The 19803-nt window shown below is 45.4% G+C and overlaps 1 protein-coding gene across 1 annotated transcript in view; it reads left to right on the top strand.

Moving 5' to 3' along the window:
• Positions 1-19803, top strand: part of SLC25A13 (solute carrier family 25 member 13) — a 109862-nt gene that overhangs the window by 29598 nt on the left and 60461 nt on the right. Inside the window, exon 4 of the mRNA XM_019508458.1 lies at positions 8712-8851. Coding sequence (XP_019364003.1) covers positions 8712-8851 — 140 coding nt within the window. The remainder of the gene's footprint in view (positions 1-8711; positions 8852-19803) is intronic.

Below are 19803 nucleotides of genomic sequence, written 5' to 3'. Positions count from 1 at the left end.
CGGACTAGATGATCTCAGGTCCCTTCCGACCCTAGAAACTATGAAACTAACTATGAAACTATTTGCATACCTTTCTCTTGAATAAGATTAAGCTGTACCTAGAATTAGTGTTACTTTTCCTCTTTCGGCCTTTATTATAATTCCTATTTTTTTTTAAAAAGGTGCTTGTCAAAAGGTTTTGCTGCTTCTGTGTATGGAACTATGTTGGTTTATTTCACAACATCATTTAACATGCAAATTCTCTAATTTGTGTTGTACTCTTTGTTTATATCAAAGGTATGGTTATTTTCTATGTTGTTGTTACCGTCTCAGCAATTTCAAGATTTCTATTAATGATATAACTTACCATAATACAGTCCTAAATGACTACTCTGCCGTGTTTTCGAAGTGTAACAATTTAGTTGTGCAATAAGAAATCTGCAATATTATTGGCTGGTCCTGAGTCTCATTATGGCTATGCACTAAAATACAATTAACTATATTGGATTTTAACAATGGGGACACTTCATGGAACAATAGTTCATTGATTTAAATGCTGTACAAATGGAAAAGAAAAATTTTAATTTGGTACAAGTGAAGAAATAATTGATAAGGGAAGAATTTCAGATTCGAGACTGCAGACATTTATGAATTATAGGCTTGGGAGATTTTTAGTAAAAGGTCTGTCCAGCTACTTAATGGTATATTCAAGTAATTTGTTCACTAACTATTTCTAAGGGCTGGAAGATTTTCAAAGAAATAAGCTAAGGTTTTCTGTTTCTTTTAAATTTAATTTAGAACATCCAAGTTATTTTAATTCATATTAACACATTCCTTCAAATCTTAGAAAAAAAGTTAAGCTACAAAATAGATTGTTCTTAAATAGGGGCACTAGTGCTTTTTTAGGCTATAAGCAAACAGCTATATGGTCATTCCAATATATGCTATCTTTACATTTTGCTGTTCTATCTAATGTATATGTAAACAAGTGTAGACATCAATATATTGCATTTACATGTACTGTATTTAGGGTTTGGCATTATCAAAGCATAGTTTCATTGACAAAAGGTTAGCCTTATTTTTTTTTCCTCAAGCACACTTTTTAGTTTAGAAGAAAAATCGATTTTTCTAAGGGCTTTTCCTATAGCGATCAGGAACAAGATATGTTTGAGAATATCAGAGGGGTGCAAAAAACAGGCTATAATACTTCAGGTTGTTATTTTAGATGTTACTTGGCCAACTTGAATTTTAACCTGAAAATATCTAAGTTAACAAATGGTTTTTATTTCATTTATAACATGGATTGTTAAAATTAAAAAATATATATATATTGTACTTCCTTTTTTACTTTTTACCTGCTTCTACTGGAACTGGAAAAAAATACTTTTAAAATAATAATTTTAAATAAAACTCAAACATCTGACAGATTTCCTTAAAATTAGGGGGTGGGGAGAAAGAAGAGATAATCAGGCATTTCTGTATTGTGTATTTTGGTCTAATAGGCTAAGTATAGACATTCAAAAATCCAAGCCTGAATTGATTCAAACTTTGCAAGTTAGTTTAACCTGTGTAGATTGAACTGATTTGCAAGTGAATAGACATTCACTTTTGATTCCAGAAATGAAGCCACATGCCTGCAGTGGCTCAGGCTAGAAGCCAGGGGGTACTAGAGTAAGCCCTTCCTTTCTTTTGGCAGCAGCCACAAGGCTGGAGGGAAGCTGACCTGGGAGGGAGGAGGTGGCATGGCCAGGGCTTGGCAAACTGTTGAGTATGATTAGGGAGGGACCCCAGCCAGGGTGTGCCTGGAGGGGAAGGAGGAACCAGCCCTTCCCAGGTTTGTCTCTAGTGGGAGGGGAATGGCCAGACACCAGCCACGGCAGCGCCTCCGGTGAAGGGGGATTAAATTCCCCTGTCTCCCCACTCTCCCATGGGCACAGGGACCCTAGCCAGGGTCTGCCTTTCTGCCCTGCTGGCCACTAGTGAGGTGGTAGCTATGCCAGAGCCAGATGGCATGACACTGCCATCCACCTGCCTTGCCCCAGTTTGAGGCTGAGACTGGGGCTGTGAGCCTGAGCCAGGCTGGCCCACGGCTGCTGATGAGAGTGGGTCTGACAGCCCAGCGTAGGCTGGGCCGTGGGGGCAGGGCCCTTCCCAGCCAGCTGTGGCTGGGGCTGTGGGAACTGTGCACCCAGATTGCTCCCGGCTCCCTGCACTCGGGCTGGGCTGGGCTGGGCTGTCATGGAGCCACAGCTACAGCAGCAGTGGCGTCAGCTCCACTTGTCACGGAATCGCAGGTGGCTGGGAAGGGTCTGGGCCCTGCCCCTGAGGCCAGGCTTGACCCAGGTCAGCCCTTCCGTGCCTGCCCGCAACAGTGCCTGCGGTCAGGCGAGGTGGGTGGATAGAGGGGCTGGCCCAGGCTGGGCCGTCAGGGAGGGCCCTTCCCAGCCAGCTGTGGCTCCATGGCAGCCCAGCTTGGCATGCATGACCAAAGGCTGCCTGGGCAGTGGTGTGGAGGTGACACCATTGCAGCTGTGGGCAGGCACCTTGGCACCCAGATTGGCCAAGCAGGATATGTCCTTTGTGCCCATGGCTGCCCAGGCTGGCTTGGAGGCATCAGCAGGCCATGGGGGCTTGTGTACCTGCTGCCGCTGCTGTTACACCCTCTGCACGGAGCTTGCTCATCCGTCTGTAGCTGCCACATAAGACAGATGAGCAGGCACCATGCAGAGGGCTTGACGGCAGTCGCTGTGGGCACATGAGCCTCTGTGGTGGGCGGCTGTCAGTCTTTGGGCCAGCTGGTGACTCCGAGCTGGCCTGGGCTGCCATGGGCACGAAGAACTAGTCCCACGCCGTCAGTCCAGCTGCCAAGGCTCCTGCTCGCAGCTGCAGCAGCATCGCCTCCATGCTACTGCCCAGCCAGCTGCTGCCCATGCACACTGGGCCAGGTTCTCATGGAGCCGCAGCCAGCTGGGAAGGGCCCTGCCCTGATGCCTGGCCGCACTATCTGCCTGCTTTTCCTGGGGTAGTGGGCACTGCTGAGGGCGGGTGTGGAGGGGCTGGCCCAGGCCACAGGGACAGGTCTCTTCCCAGCTGGCTGTAGCTCCATGACAGCCCAACCCAACCTGCATGCAGGGAGCTGGGAGCAATCTGAGCACACAGCTCCAATGTCCCCAACCCGAGCTGTAACTGGCTGGGAAGTGCCCTGCCCCCATGGCCCAGCCGGGGCTGGCCCCTCTGTACCCGCCCTCAGCAGCATCCATGGGCTCAGCCACCCCAGCGCCAGCCCCAGCCTCAGCCTTAGCCTTGGGCAGGGCAGGCAGATGGCATAAATCCCCTCTCTGCCCCTTCACCTTAGGGGACCCTGTCAGCCACCATCTGGTCACGTCCCTGCCCCTGCTCCAGCTACAGGACAGAGGGCTGAGGCCAGCCCTACTCTCCAGACCAGACAGAACAGCACAGCTCAGGACTGAAAAGCATGTTGGGGCTCTCTAGCTGGAGCAGTGAGAGCTGACTCACTGGCTGGCTTGCTGCCCACCCCCAGGCAAACCCTGGCTGGTGACTGGGGCCAGGGAGGGGGGTTAAACTCACTATCCTCCAAGTACAGAGTCCTGCCCTGCAGGCTTACTTAGTGCTGGCTGTGACTGGACTACAAATCCCAGAGGCACCCGGAAGCAGAAGAGGAAGTTATGAGCAATCTAGCAGAGTCCTGAGGACTTCAAATTTCAAATTGAGGGCTGCAAATCTGAGACATCTCTGGGGCAGCAGGAAGAGGAAGTGAACATAGCCCATTCTGGCTATGTGCCAGAGAGCTGTGTTGTAGCAACCCTTAGCCTTGTTCTGTTACAGGTTTAAACCAGTTTCTGATCACTTAAACCAGTTTATGTGTAACTTCTGTCCCTAACCATAAAAGATATCACCCTAAAAAATCCTTGCTTTGTGTTTTCTAAGAATTTGCCTTTACTTGTATTTAGTTCCATCTACTTTGAGGTAGCTATAAAATCTTCCTTAAGGTTTGAAGCAAAATTTAAAAGGAAGTACCTTTTCTTAATCCTGGATTTAGAAGATTAAGCAAAAGTACTTTCCAAACGGAAAAATAGCTTGCAGTGAATTGGGAATGTTTTGATGCCTTTTGACAGATAAATCACAAACCAAAACATTATAAATCAGTTCATGGAGCATGAGCAGTCTTAGTGTTTTAATCAGACAATAAGGCCTCAAGTAAGTGAAATTGTTCTAGATGTATGTGATGAGTCTAGTGAAGGAAGAAGGAAAAATTTAAGATCCACTCCACCGAACATGTATAGGAGTTTGCCAACCATGAATAATGGTGAAAAGGAAGTACAGAGTATATGTAAAAAGTCTGGAGCAAAGGGGGATACCGTGACTCATACCATCAAGTAGTCAGGAACAGCGTAATAGTCTTCCACTCAGCTAGCAGCACCATGTTAATCCAGTGTGTCCACTCTCAGAAAAGCACTTGGTATTAGTTTCAAATATGCATTGTATCACGTCACAATATAATTTTGAAGAATTCAAATAGCTCTTAGCCTGCTTTAGCAAAAAGCTAAAATATCCTCAAGTGAAAGATGGTTTTATTTATCCAAACTCTTGGGGGAGCACAAGTAGGTATGTGCATGCCAATGAGCAACAGGATATAGGCATTATAGTTATACATCTTAATTTTAATGCTGTTTGTCTTCTCAGTAGTCTTGATATAGCTGTTCAACTTTTTTCTGTGGGTTGTAGGCATTTCTAATGTGTCCAGACCTTTATTAATAAGGTGCAGTGCCAATAATTAAGGAATATATTTTTTTAACCTAAAAGAAACATTTCTTCTACCTCTTGTTTGTCTCGCCATATTCTTCAGTTGTAACTTGAGGGAGGGGTGGGGGGGGTGTTATGTTTTTTAGCTTACCTGAGCAATATATGGTAACTAACGTAAGGTAAAAACCAAACGAAGACATGGAACTTTGTAGCTTTCACATCTTAGCAAGTTGAAGTATAGAGTACATGGAGTCTAGGTTTTATCTTGATTTGTTTAATATGTGAGAAAAAAACTACAGACGGCCTTTGTTTTTCTGGTATTTTGCACATATTAGTTATCATCTGTTAGCGTACACACAAATAATGTGCCATTTTTCCTTGTGATGGTGAGGCCTGAGAACTTGACTGAATGAGTTTTTTTATTTAAATAGAGCATTATGTTCATATCACATTCAAACAATGCTAGACTCTTGCCTGGAGGGATTTTGGAAAACAGGAAAAGAGGTTTGGTAATATCCTGAGCCTCTCTTCTACTACAAGGGAGACTTATGTAGAAACTATGACTGCAGTTGCAGCTAGCAAGGTATATATGAGTGGTAAAAAGAAGGGTTTCTACAAGTATGTTGGTAGCAAGAGGAAAATCAGGGGAAGTGTAGGTCCCCTTGCTGAATGGGAGAGGCAGCCTTGTGACAGGATGCAGAAAAGGCTGAAGTGCTCAGTGCCTTTTTTGCCTCAGTCTTCATAGGCAAGGTGAGCTCCCAGATTACCAAACCGAGCAGCAGTCTGGGGAGGAGGTGAGCAGCCCTCAGTGCTGAAAGAACAGGTCAGGAACTATTTACAAAAGCTGGACATGTACAAGTTTATGGGGCTGGGTAGGATGAACCTGAGGGAGCTGAGGGAGTTGGCTGATGAGATTGCAGAGCCACTGGCCATAATCTTTCAAAACTCATGGCTATCAGGAGAGGTTTCGGATGATTGGAGAAGGGCAAACATTTTGCCCATATTTAAGAAAGGGAAAAAGGAGGATCCAGAGAACTACATACTAGTCAGTCTGACCTCAGTCCCTGGAAAAATCATAAAGCAGATCCTCAAGGAATACTTGTCTAAGCACTTGGAGGAGAAAAAGGTGATTACTGATTAGGAACAGTGAGCATGGATTCACCAAGGGCAAGTCATGCCTGATCAACCTGATTGCCTCCTATGATGGGATGGCTGACTGTGGATACAATGAGGCCAGTGGATGTGGTGTACCTTGATTTTGAGCAAGGCTTTTGATACAGTCTCCCGTAACATTCTCGTAGGCAAGCTAAGGAAGTCTGGGCTGGATGAACGAACTGTAAGGTTGAGAGAAAACTGGCTGGACCTTCGGGCTCAGAGGATAGTAATCAATGGCTCAATGTTTAGTTGGCAGCCGGTATCAAGTGGAGTGCCTCAGGTGTCAGTCCTGGGGCCAGTTTTTTTCAATGTCTTCATCAATGACCTGGCAAATGGCATAGAGTGCACCCTCAGTAAGTTTGCAGATGACATCAAACTGGGGGGAGTAGTAGATACACTGGAGGGTAGGACTAGGGTTCAGAGTGACCTAGACAAATTAGAAGATTGGGTCAAAAGAAATCTCATAAGGGTTCAACAAAGACAAGTGCAAAATCCTGCACTTAGGACGGAACAATCCCATGCATCAGTACAGGCTGGGCCCTGACTGTCTGGGCAGCAGCTTTGCAGAAAAGGACCTGGGGGTTACAGTGGACAATAAGATGAATTTGAGCCATCAGTGTGCCCTTTCTGCCAAGAAGGCTAATGGCATACTGGGCTGCATTGGTAGGTGTGTCGCCAGTAGGTCAAGGGAAGTGCTTGTTTCCCTCTGTTCAGCACTGGTGAGGCTACATCTGGAGTACTGGCCCCCCACTACACAAAGGATATGGACAAATAGGAGAGAGTCTAGTGGAGGGCAACAAAAATGATGAGAGGGCTGAGGCACATGACTTATACGGAAAGGCTGAGGGAACTGGGCTTGTTTAGTTTGGAGAAGAGGAAACTGAGGGGATTAAATAGCAGCCTTCAACTGCCTGAAGGGAGGTTCGAAAGAGGATGGAGCTAGACTGTCCTCAGTGGTGGCAGATGACAGAACAATGAGGAGTGGTCTCAAGTTGCAGCAAAGGAAGTTTAGGTTAGATATTAGGAAGAATGTTCTCACTAGGAGGATAGCAAAACACTGGAACAAGTTACCCAGAGAGGTGGTGGAAGCTCCATCCTTGGAGTTTTTTAAGACCCAATTAGAGCCTTAGCTGGGATGATCTAGTTGGGGATGGTCCTGCTTTGAGCAGGGGGTTGGACTAGATGTGACTTCCTGAGGTCCCTTCCAACCCTAACTTTCCATAATTCTATGAATGTTTTGAGAATAACTTCATTCTTTTGGAAGATCAGATGTGGTTCTTTACAGGAGTGAGCTATGCCTTCAGCTTGCCTGGCAGAAGAAGGCACAGCATTTTGAAAGAGGAGGTCTAGGTTCAATAAAAAGACTTATAAAAGTAATCTTCATTGTGAGACTGTAAGGCACAGCTTCTGTTTTAGATGGGAAAGAGCCCTAATAAAATATACTTGGTAAAGAGAGGAAAATTCATTTTGAGCCTATCTACTTTTCCTCTGGGTGGCCCAGGAGCAGAATTTTGTACTTGGAGTGTTCTAGCTGACAATCCAAGCCTGTTTATCAGAGAGCTCAAAGACTAAGGTAAGCATCTTGCTACCCTAGGGACAGATTTGTTTAAATATTACTGGGAAAACTCTTCTTATAGCAGGTACAGACTTTAGAAGTGCCATGATCTAGCTATGAGGTCTCAGTGACCATATTTCAAAACTCAGTATTATCTCATTAGTGTCTGCTTTGCAGTATCCAGACTAATGTGTTCTCCCTTTACTATTTAGCTTAGCAGTGGGATGCAATACAGGGATCTACAGAAGGATTGAAAAGTGGTCTGCAGTGGAGTTGCTCCTTTAGAACCTTGTTGAAGGCCACTGTTGCCAGTCACAGAAGGTGAAGGGCACTAGAAGCTGAAAGGACCTCAGAAGCTGTGACATGGGGAAATACTTTTGCTCTGTACCCTTGATTCAGAAAAGCTGTCTCTTCTGCCAGGTGGGAGGAAGTGACATGAAGACTTGAGAAGACAGTTCCCCACCTACCTACACACACCTCTGCTCAGAGCTCTACTGTTCTCCTTAGTTAGTTGTCTACTACCCTTACATTCGTTGTATATATCATTCCTTTCCCCCATTTCTAAATTAATCTTAGATACTTTGTGCTGTCCAAAAGAGTCCTTCAATTCTCTGTAAGGTATCTTACATACTCAGGCTTAATAGGTTTACTTATTGTAGTGAGCAGTAGTGTACCTGGTACTCAATGAGTGTACAATCAGTTGTTAAATACTTTTACATTCAAATTAACATTTTTTAATAGGAAATGAGATTTCAAAAATAAATTTAATCTTTTAAAATTTGTGGATATGCCTATAATCTGGAGAATGAGTATTGAATACATCTTGAAATACTGGTATTTTTATAGTTATATTTCTTTGAAAGTAGACTAATAATACAAATGGGTGAACTGTAGATGCATCAAAAACAGCAACCCTGATCTTTATTATTAACAGCTTCAAGAGATTTCATTAAAAACATGTTTACTAAAATGCAATGGTTTGAAATGCTTAGCTACTTTAATTATTAAATGTTGTCAGTATGTTTATTATTAAACAGCTTCTTTGGGATCTTGTTTCATGCAACATTTGATTTGAAAACTGGGGCTATTTAAGGTTTTTCTAGTGTTATAAATTTTTAAAAATCTAGGCTTGTTAATACATTACAGGGTAAATTTTGATGTAAGCAGTATTATGTTCCTATTAAAAAGTGGTGTTCTTTTCTTTACATGTGCATGTGTTCCTATTTTTAATTGACACTTTTTTTTCTTCTTTTTCCAGAGGATGTTAAGCAAGTTTTTGGCCAGACCACAATTCATCAGCATATTCCATTTAACTGGAATTCAGAGTTTGTGCAGCTGCATTTTGGAAAAGATCGAAAAAGACACCTAATGTATGCAGAGTTCACCCAGTTTTTACTGGTGAGTCTGGGGTGATAAAGCTTGTCATGAGCAATAAGCAGGGATCCTGTTTTTCCCTGATTAAAAAAAAAAATCACAAATTCTCTGATTAAAACAAAAAGCAAAAGAAAAAAAAAAAGCAAATTCTCTGATTAACATGAAAGCATCTTCACTCCCCCCACAACCCCTGCCACCCCCAGCCTTGCCAGAGAGGGCCTCAGCTGCTCGGGCTATGGGGGCAGGGACTCAGGTCCACAGCCCCCTGCCCCTGGCAGGAGGTGACAGCTGCTGCAGTGAAGTGGACCCCAACTCCCTGCCCCCTGCTGCAGACTTGGGCAGGGGTGAGGTCAGCTCCCTGCCACTGCACATACTCCTGGGGGAAGTGGGGACCCGTGACCACCGGATCTGTGTGCAGGGTGGGGACGGGCTGCCCACTGCAGGCTCAGGCTTCTGTCCTGCTGCCCTCCCCCAGGGCCTCTGCAGCCCAGCATGTGTGACCCAGCGCTGCAGGGTACTGTGGAGCTATGCAGGAAAGCAGCTTACCGCTATGAGCCCCACACTGCCCTGGTGACATGTCCCCTGCACGCAGCGAGAGGCACAACTCTGCACCACCGTCACTGTTGCTACCATGTGCACCAGGGCAGTGCAGGACTCACAGCAGTCAGCAGCTTCCTCGTGTGGCCCCACTGTGCCCTGCTGTGCCAGGTGACACCCAGTGGGCTGCAGATGCCCTGGGGGAAGGCAGCAGGGTGGGAGCCTGAGCCCGCAGCAGGCAGCCTGCCCTCACCTCTGGTCTGCACATAGATCTGGGGCGCATGGGTCCCCACTACTCCCCACACGAGTATGTGCAGTGGCAGGATGCTGGCCCCAACTCTCCGCCCCTCTTGACGAGCTGCCTGCAGCCCTGTCTTGCTCCCTGGCAGGACTCTTTGATTAGGGAGGGGTTCCTAGCCCAGCAGGGAATTGATAACTCAGTGTTTATCACCCCATTAAGAAAACAACAGAGGGACGTTACCAGCTACCTGTTGATTCTTCTTTTGTCCTGTCTGCCATAGCTCGGACCATAGCTAGCATGTGGTCTACTAGCTAATGCTGAAAAGTATCTGTGTAAGGCAGAGGGGTTGGCAGAATTCGTGGTTAGAGGGGATGGGTTGGAACAGTTGCCTGCAGTCTCTGCTGAAGCTGCAGCTGAGGGGCGGAAGGGAGGGGCCAGCCCTGCTGCGGAGCAGAGAGGCCTGCCCAGCCCAGAGAGCATGCCAGGATGCTGGGGAGTCTGATTTAACCTAAAGCAGCAAGGGGTCTGGGACAGGCAGTGTATAACCTGGTTTGACTCAGATCAGTTAAGTCTGATTCTACATTTAACCAGGTTTATCTCAGACAGGTTTCAGCCGTTCTCCAACTGATTTATATACAGTGAACATTTGTTCTGTTATGCGTTTAAACCAGTTTCTGATCACTTAAACCAGTTTATGTGTAATGTGTGTCCCTAGCCCTTACAACTGTCAAGACTGGATTTCAGTATTTGTTTCAATAGTGACATCCTTGTGGTAAAATTGCCAGCTCTTGGTAGCTTTTACCTTTCTCTCTGGCAATTTGTGAATGAAACATGACTGTGTTTTTACTTAGTGGGGTCTGTTCCATTGTTTCACTTTAATCGTTGACATATGAGATGGAAAGCTTAGACAAAACTGTCAACAGGCAAGTCAAAGGATGTTAAATAATGTTTTTGCTAAATATGGTAAATGTTGAGCTCACTTGCCAAACTGGCTTAACGAAATGCTTCTTTTGATTATATATGTTTTGATTTCAGTGGTAAACTACAGTAATGATATTACTTCTGTTGCAGACTTCCAAGTATAGTGTGTTGTTTGCTTGTTACCCCATTCTAACTGAATGCTGCCAAACATGGTTTTAGTCCATGTTGCTGAGGCAAGGCAAGCATAGAATCATAGAAAATGAGGGTTGGAAGGGACCTCAGGAGGTCTTCCAGTCCAGCCCCCTGCTCAAAGAAGGACCATTCCCAACTAGTTCATCCCAGCCAAAGCTTTGTCTAGCCAAGTTTTGAAAAGCTCCAAGGATGGAGCTTCCACTACCTCTCTGGGTAACCTGTTCCAGTGTTTTACTACCCTCCTAGTGAAAAAATTCTTTCTAATATCTAACCTAAATTCCCCTTGCTGTAACTTGAGACCATTGCTCGTTGTTTTGTTCTCTGCCACCAGAGCTGACCTGAGTAGAGTGTGGGGCCCAGGCCAAATCAGCCTGTGCGGGGCCCACCCATGGTCCGATCCTGTGTGCCCTGGACCCAAAGAAGCTCTCACTGCTATTGGTGGTGGCAGGGGTGAGGGGTAGCGAGTGGCTGGACGCAAAGCTGGTGGCGCGGAGTCGCTGCAGCCATTCTGCCCAGCTCTTTGGGGCCCCCCCAAAGCACAGGGCCTGCAGTGGTCACCCCGATTTGCCCCCCCCCCCCGGGACGGCCATGTCTCCTACCACTGAGAACAGTTCAGCTCCTTCCTCTTTTGAACCTTCTTCTAAGTACTTGAAGGCTGCTATTAAATTCCCTCTCAGTCTCTTCTTCTCTAAACTAAAGAAGCCAGGTTCCTTCAGCCTCTCCTCATATATCATGTTCCCCAGCCCCCTCACCATTTTTGTTGCCCTCTGCTGGACTCTTTCCAATTTGTCCACATCCTTTGTGTAGTGGGGGGGCCCAAAACTGAACACAGTACTCCAGATGTGACCCCACCAGTGCTGAATAGAGGGAAATAAGCACTTCCCTTTTACCTGCTGGCAACACTCCTAGTAATGAAGTCCAGTATGCCATTAGCCTTCTTTGCAACAAGGGCACGTTGTTGGCTCATTCAGCCTATTGTTCATTATAACCCCCAGGTCCTTTTCTATAGAGCTGCTGCCCAGACATTCATCCCCAGCCTGTACTGGTGCATGGGATTGTTCCATCTTAAGTGCAAGACTTTGCACTTGTCCTTGTTAAACCTTGAGATTTCTTTTGGCCCTATCCTTCCATTTGTGTAGGTCATTCTGAATCCTAACCCTACCCTCCAGTGTATCTACTACTCCCCCCAGCTTGGTGCCATCTGCAAACTTGCTGAGGGTGCACTCTATGCCACCTTCTAGGTCATTGATTAAAACATTGAACAAAACCAAGTCCAGGACCAACCCCTAGGGCACTCGATATGAGCTCCCAACTAGACATCAAGCCATTGATTACTACCCTCCAAGCCTGATGCTCCAGCCAGTTTTCTATCCATCTTACAGTCCATCCAACCCATACTTCCTTAGCTTGCCTGCAAGAATTTTGTGGGAGACCGTACCTAAAGCCTTGCCAAAATCAAGGTATAGCACATGCACTGGCCTCTCCGCATCCACAGAGCAAGTCACCTTGTTATAGAAGGCAATCAGATTAGTCAGGTATGACTTGCCTTTGGTGAATCCACGCTGACTGTTCCACTCCTTCCTCTCCTCCAAGTGTCTAGAAATGTATCCCTTGATGATCTGCTCCATGATTTTGCCAGCGACTGAGGTCCCTGGAAAAGCAGTTTTTGTGCCCTAGACAGCAGCAGTGGCTGGACTGGCAATAGCAGCTACCACCATTCTTGTCCTTCTAAAACAGGGCCCAGGACTGGTGTCCTCCTCAACTACCCCTAGTTTACACTACTGTTGTATTGCATAGAGAATAGATAAGCTTTCTTTTTTCAAGGGAATCCCTTGTGTCCATAGTTTTCGGTGTTCTGCTACTTAAAGAAAAGTCTACAAATAGCAAATCAAAGAGTGGTTACTTCTTATTTCGAATAGTACTAATAAAAATAGTTACCATCAGGAAGAAAGTAATAGGTAAAGCGAGACATCTGCATGTCATGATTGTGTCCTTTTTTAATGTATTGAGTGTCAATATGAGATTTTTACATAAGAGTTTTAAGGCAAGAACCTATTATAAGACTGCAGGATTTTTTTTCTTTTTTATTTACACAAGGATGTTAGTTCACAGTAGGAGGTAGTATCATTTTGATGAGGAATAATTAAGGTAATGCTATTGAGACAAATGCTTCAAATTGACTTTGTGGAGCAGAGCCTAATTAACTCTTTGTCTGAAGAGGGGGTAGAGATATCATAAGTGCAATCATATTCTGTTGCTTATCACCAATCCTACTTAATTTCCTGCTTATTTGGAGTTGTGAGGCAAAACTCAAATTTTGGTAAAGTTTAGATGGAACTTGTAAGGAGAATTGGAGTCTCATTTTGGAGTTACCAGTGCAAATCCTTCCTGGCTCTACAGTGATCAGGTCCATTTCACACAGAAAAAAAATCACAATTTCCATAAAATAGTTCTCATTTGTACTTGGAGTGTCTGATTCCTAGGGATCAGATGTTTGCATCACAAATACCATCATGGTCAGTTTCACCCATTGTCATAGGTTGGATGGGCATGGAAAGAATGTGAGCTGCCATGTTTGGGTACCAGTTTCTTAAGAGATGTGAATGTGTGTGCACCCACTCTTAATTGTGGACTTCTGTGTGTGTAGAGAAGCTGATTCCAGTGCATTCAGAAGCTGAACCGCTGAAGCAGGGGCAGGCAATTATTTTGGCTGGAGGGCCGTTTCACAAGTTTTGGTGAGCTGTCGAGGGCCGCATGGGTAGCCCCGCCCCTTGACAGTTGCTGTGCCCCCTGGTCACCATCTTGTTACTGGAAGTCCTACCCCTAATCCCTGACCTTTGCCACCAGAAGTCACTCCCCTTGCCCCCAGAAGTATTCCTTTTGGGGGGGTGTGGCCTTGGAACTGGAAGTTACACATAGATGTTCTTGTTATAACAGCTGCCCAAGTGATTGGGGGAGCTTGGTAGGTGTGCCAGTAACTGCAGTAGGAGCACTGGGTCTACCAGGGTCCAGCCCACTCCAGGTTGCCCATGCCTCCAATGGCAAGCAGTTCCTGACTGCAAGGTCCAGACCTGCATAGCACAGCAAGAAGCCCACCCCACCTGTCCTGTTCTGGCTGCAGCAGGCGGTTGCCAGCTGCAAGGCTGGACCTGCACAAGGGGCAAGGAGCCAGCCTGGCAGCACCTGGTTCCTGACTATAAGGTCTGGACTTCATGACCAGGCCCATCCCCTCCCAGCAGCATAGGCACATGGCTCAGCTGCCACTTCACCTCCCCAGTGCTGACCCAGGTGGACCCGGCTTGTCCCGAGCGGCATGTGGGGAAGCTGACCCAGCCACAGCTTCCCTGTGTGCTGCTTGGGACAGGAAGGGCCCGGCTGAGTTGGCACCAGCAAGGATAAGTGGCAGCTGAGCTATATGCTGCACAGAACCAGCCCAGCCCAGCCAGAGTGGCACACTGCTCAGCTGCACCTTCCCCTTATTTCTACCGGCCCAGCCTCGTCAGTCCCATGTGGTTCAGCCACTGCTTCTCCTCACCAGTGCCATCTCGGCTGGGCCCAGCCCGTCCTAAGCAGGATGCAGGGAAGCCATGGCTGGGCTGGCTTCAGCCGCATGCTACCCGGGACGGGGCAGGCTCAGCTGGGTTGGCACGAGGGAGAAGCGGTGGTTGAGTCACATGCCACTCAGGACCAGCCCAGCCGCGGCTTTCCCTCCCTGGTGCCAGCCTGACCGGGCTGGGCCGGCGCAAGTTAGGGGGAGGCACAGCTGAGCTGTGTTCTGCTCAGGACTAGGCTGGCACCAGCGAGAAGAAGCAGCAGCTGAGCTGCGTGCAACTCGGGCCCAGCCGGGTCAGCACTGGGGAGGGAAGGCCACGGCTGGGCCAGCTTTGCCATGTGCTGCTTGGGACAGGGTGGGCTGGTCGCGAGTGGCATGCAGCAAAGCAGCATGCGGCTCAGCTGTGGCTTCTCCTCCCCGTGCCGACCCAGCCAGGCCCCTCTTGCCCTGAGTGGCATGCAGCGAAGCCTGCCTAGCTTTCCCTCCCCAGTGCCGGCTCAGCCCAGCCTGGCCCAAGTTGAACACTGCAAAGCTGGCCCAGCAGCACACAGGGAAGCTGGCCCAGCTGCTGTTTCACCTCCCCAGTGCTGGCTGGGCCTAGCCCGAGAAGCACAGCATGGCGGAAGCCCATCCAACAGTCGCTTTCCCTTACCTGGGTGGCAGGATCCTCTCCAGTGCCATGTAGTGAGGCAGAAGCTGGCCCAGACACCCCTTCTCCTCACCAGCGCCACAGGATCTGACCCATCCCCTCCTACCCCTCTCAAGCTACAAACATGGCCTGAGCTCAGGGCGGGGCGAGGCCCGCTGGGGCAGGCTGGGGTCAGGGTTGGTTGCCTCACAACCAGAACCCAAGTAAGCAGCCCAAGGTGCCTGCAGCTAGTGTCTGATGCCACCGGCTGCCGCTGGAGACTTTCAGGCAGGCAGCCGTCATCACCTGGGATTTGAAGGGGCTCTGCAGGCTGGATGGAAGTGCCTGGCGGGTTGAATCTGGCCCGTGGGCCATATTTTGCCCACCCCTGCCCTGAAGTGTACTTGCATGAAAGAAAAGTACAGACAGGAGTAAATTATTCGTCACCATACTTCCATTGCTTGATTTTTATCACTGATCCTTATTATTCAGAGCCCTGTTCCTCTCTTCCCTGTAATTGAAATAGATTATTTAGTAATTTGCTATTTCAGGTTTATCAGAATTTAGAAAAGTTGCCCACATCTTAAACTTTAGCCCCATTTCCAAGTCATGTATGACCTACTCCTGCTCTTTTGCATGTGGCTGCTTTTTTGGCTTTTTTAAAATTATTCCTTAAAAAATAAAAATTCGCCCCAGACACCAGTCCTATGAACAACCTCTATTTATCCTTTTCTGTCAAAATATTCAGTCTCTCTTTTCTTAGTATCTTTATTTTTCTTACCTCTCATTCCTTTCCTTTCATCTTCAGTTTTGCCAGATACAATCCAATAAGGTAAGGGAGGCTGGAAAACAAAAATTCTGTTTTGTAAAAAAGTCAAGGTTTAGTCATCTATTTTGGTTCAGCTGAAACAAAGGCTTTTCAAATTTTGTTTATGTTAAAAAGTGAGTGTGATAGGGTCACCCAGGATGATCAGTAGGCTCATGGCTAAGACATTTGCATGGGGTTTGGGACAGTCAGGCTTAAGGCCTCAGTCCAAACAAGGCAGAGCAAGTTTTAGACTCAATTTTTCCCTCATCTAAGGTGCCACCTGTAATCTAAAGGTTATTAATTCTTCTGTGGCTGGCACTTGTTTCATCTTGATCAAAAATTCTATCATGGACCTGATGATTTTTCTCAAGGAGGGTTTTTGACCAGCCCTTCTGAAAAAAATGTGCCCCCTGTCTACTCCCATTTCCTCCTCTTCCCCTTTACAAGCCTCCAGCCTTATCTGAACCATCACCAGCCCATTGTTCTGGTCTGGGGACCACAACAGAGGCTCTGAGCTTTCTTCAGTTTTTTGCTTTTCAGTCATTTCAGCAGGATAAAGCTAAAATTGCTCTTAAAAATAAGCAGTATTCCTTTGGGGAAGTGACGAGGCAGCTGCTGAAGGTACACTCAGCTTTGCTGGAGGTCACAGGGGGACTCTAATTGTTCTCGGATTTTTATTGAAACTGACAAATGCCCAATTTCACTACAGTCTGCCAGGATGCTGGGGCAATCATAATAAACTGGTACATGTAGTCACACAGTTCATGTAGCTGTAAATCACTGAAGCGGATGAACTTCATTACTACCCTCTGCCTTACAGCATTACATTATGGATGCTGAAGTTTCAGCAGAAACTACTCTCAACATAAACTTGAGAAATACTATTTACATGTATAAAAATCTTTCTTTGAATTTTGTAACCTGTGATATTCAGGTTTTCCCTCTGGCATTTTCTCTGTGCGCAAGTCAGTCATCTTGTTCTCAAGTCTAGACCCTTCGACCTTAGGCAGCAGGAGACCATAGTGGATACTGAGTTACCTCCTTACATTCCTGATGTGTGAATGCTCCTTCTATTGCTCTTAACTTGGACCATATGAGTTGTGTAATACACTTTAAGTACTGCTTTGCAGGCACAACCCCACTTGTTCTTTTAATGAAATAATCCAAAGAAATTAAAAGGAATCCCTTTTGCTTGTCATCTACCAACTCCTATTACTGTATAAGGTACACTTCTAATTTCTTACATATTCATATTCTGTAATAGTAGTAATTGTTAGTAGTAATAGTAGTAATTGTTGCTTCTGACACACTGAAGCTAGATGAAAATGTAACAAGTTTCATTTATGTGCAAGAACTGAGATCTATTCTTGGTTTAAACAAAAGTGCTTCTTGTGCGAGAGAGTACTTCTACCTGTATTCACTTTTAAACTACATTGGCTACTGGTAGTCCCCACATTGCAGCTTGGAGTAGGTGAATTTATCCTGCTTTTATCCTGCTTTTTATTTAGCTAGCTTGAAGTTAGTTTGAGGAGGTCTGTACTATACTACAGATGCTTCTGTGACTGCATAGTTCAGAAGTGCTTGAAGTCTGTAACCATTTAAACAGAACAATATCAAAACCCGCCCAGAGTATAATACTGATTTATGAATCAGATTTTGTATTCACTTGTGTATAGGTCTGTTAAATAAATTTACACATTAACTGGGATTTACTTGGTTCTGGCATGCTACTTGATGAGGTAATAATTCCTGTAAATGAGACCTCACAATCTGCTGTGGTGGAAAGGTTTGTGTTGCATCAAATGAATGCTGATCAGTTGGAAATATCAGTCATAGCTGAACCTAAATCATCACATAAACTGGAAAATGAATGACATTTTTAATGAGCTGTAGGGGAAAGCTGAGGTTAAAAAAAATCTAGGTGGGATTTCACTAAAAACTCTGGTGCCAGAGTGCTTGCTACCATGTGCAAATTAATTTTGCAGGGTGCATCTACATATTCAATTAAGGTGACACGATAAACTCCAGAGCTGTTTCATCTGGAGAACACTGCTCCCAGGTGCAGCATCTGTACACATGCCTGGGTCAGCAGCAGTTTGAGCTGGGGTGGAACAGCGGAGGGACTGGCTGAGTGGCGCCAGGCAGCGGAGGGGCTGGTTGGAGCATGAGAGAATAAGTATGGACCTGTGCAGCAGACAGCCCCGACACTTTGGCACCCTGGTGTCCCAGCCAGACCCTATCACCATCTACACATGTGCTTCCGTGGAGTAAGTAGCTGCACCGTAAGATAGGACGGTACTGTCTATTTTATGGTGGAGTTAATTTAATGTGTCCTTATAGTGGCACACGTGTAGGCAGTGATGCTTTACTGCAGAGCTAATTACAGGTTTCCCTCACTTTATGCTGGTTCTGTATGTGTGAATTTGCTCTTATGCAATGACCCTTTTTATACCAAAAATTCATTATATGTGAGGTAAATTCACTCTTATACAATCAGTGTGGTGGAAGCCCACAGTCAGCTGCTTTGCATTGTGCAGTGCATTATGGAATTGATTCATAGATTAAGGGTCGGAAGGGACCTAGTAGATCTTCTAGCCCGACCCCCCGCCAGGGCGGGAGAACAACAAAAAACCCCAAAAGAGAAATGGGACTCAAATGAGTCCAGCCAGGTAGGCATCCAGCCTCTTCTTGATGCATGCCAGAATATAGTTTCCTGTGTGTATCTGTGCTCCTGGATCATTGTCTGCAACTTGTGTTTCTGTAGTTGCCATCCCCATTATGATAGTGCCCTGTGCTTGTGTGTACTGTCTGCTGTTGCTGAGTATCAAAATTGTCTTGTAAAAGTGGTAGAAATGGGTCTGGGGGTCAGTACAGTCGAGGTCTTGGAATGTATTCCTATTTGTTTCATTGTAAAGTGGGCTCCCTTTATGCAAATTCGACTTATGTGCTGTTTTCCAGGAACACATATACAGCAGAAAGCAAGAGAAACCTGTAGTCAACGACATAGTAGAGCGCACATGTAGATGCACTCCGTAAAGACTTAAAGAATTTCAGGCTCCAAGTGTCAAGAAATAAGGTTATTTTTAAAGTTATGCATAGGTACTACGGAAATCCTAATTTAAGGAAGGTATGAGATGTGGGGGGTATTTTTATATTGAGAAGCAATTAAGTTTGTTTTTCCTATAAAGTAGTTTTTAAGCATATTTTGTTTAGTTAGGCAGTCTTTCTTTTGAAAGATAGAGGAAATGCTTATCAGCCCAATTAAACAGCAACATTTATCTGCAAACCAAGTTTATTTACAATTTGCATATCTGAATCTTCAAGAAATGGACCATTTCACTTTTTTTGTTTAAAAAGTGGCATTTTTGATGCTGGCTGCCTGTAGCACTGGCAGTGACACAAATAGCACATCGCTTTCAGGCTAATTGCTAGCAGCTACTGAGAATCATTTTGAGATGTATTTAGTCATGCTGTGAAATGTCTTAACTTTCTGACTTTAGGATGACTAGAATAGGTAGCCTTTCTTTTAAATTGAACACTCTAGGATTTTATTACTTTGTTACTTGGTATACTGACATTGCAAAAGATTTTTCACGTGATGGAGTTTATATGACACTTTTGGATTTCCAAGACCTTAATTTTATTACATAAGAATTGCCCATATTTACTTTTATGTCCTCTGTTTGTTTTGCTCGTATTTTTGGAGACTAATTTGACAGAAGATAATTACTATTTCTACTTCATGTAACTAAGAAAGTAGATCATGCTCAGTGTATCTCAAAATAGCACTATAGAAACTTAGTTAAAACTCTTTCAGTGAGGATTGTATGTTTGGAATAGGTTTGTTTTTGTTTTGTTTTGTCCCAGGTTTTGAGAATGTACTAAAAGCATTTAGAGTTATTAAAGTCTGTGGGTAGGGAAAAACCGTTAAGAATCTAGACCTTTGTCCTTGGGTTTCAGTATGTTTTCAGATCAAGAACTGGATCTTCATGGTTCATGTAATAAACCATAAGTGTATTTTTGCTTTTCTATACCTATAATCCTTCCAGCCAGGACTGGCATCAGTATGAAGCAAGATAACAGTTTGTGTGTTTAG

This window comes from Gavialis gangeticus, unplaced genomic scaffold (genome assembly GCF_001723915.1).
Source record: "Gavialis gangeticus isolate Ggan-Ray unplaced genomic scaffold, GavGan_comp1, whole genome shotgun sequence".
NCBI classification, from domain to species: Eukaryota; Metazoa; Chordata; order Crocodylia; family Gavialidae; genus Gavialis; species Gavialis gangeticus.
This window is presented reverse-complemented; position numbering and strand designations above follow the sequence as displayed.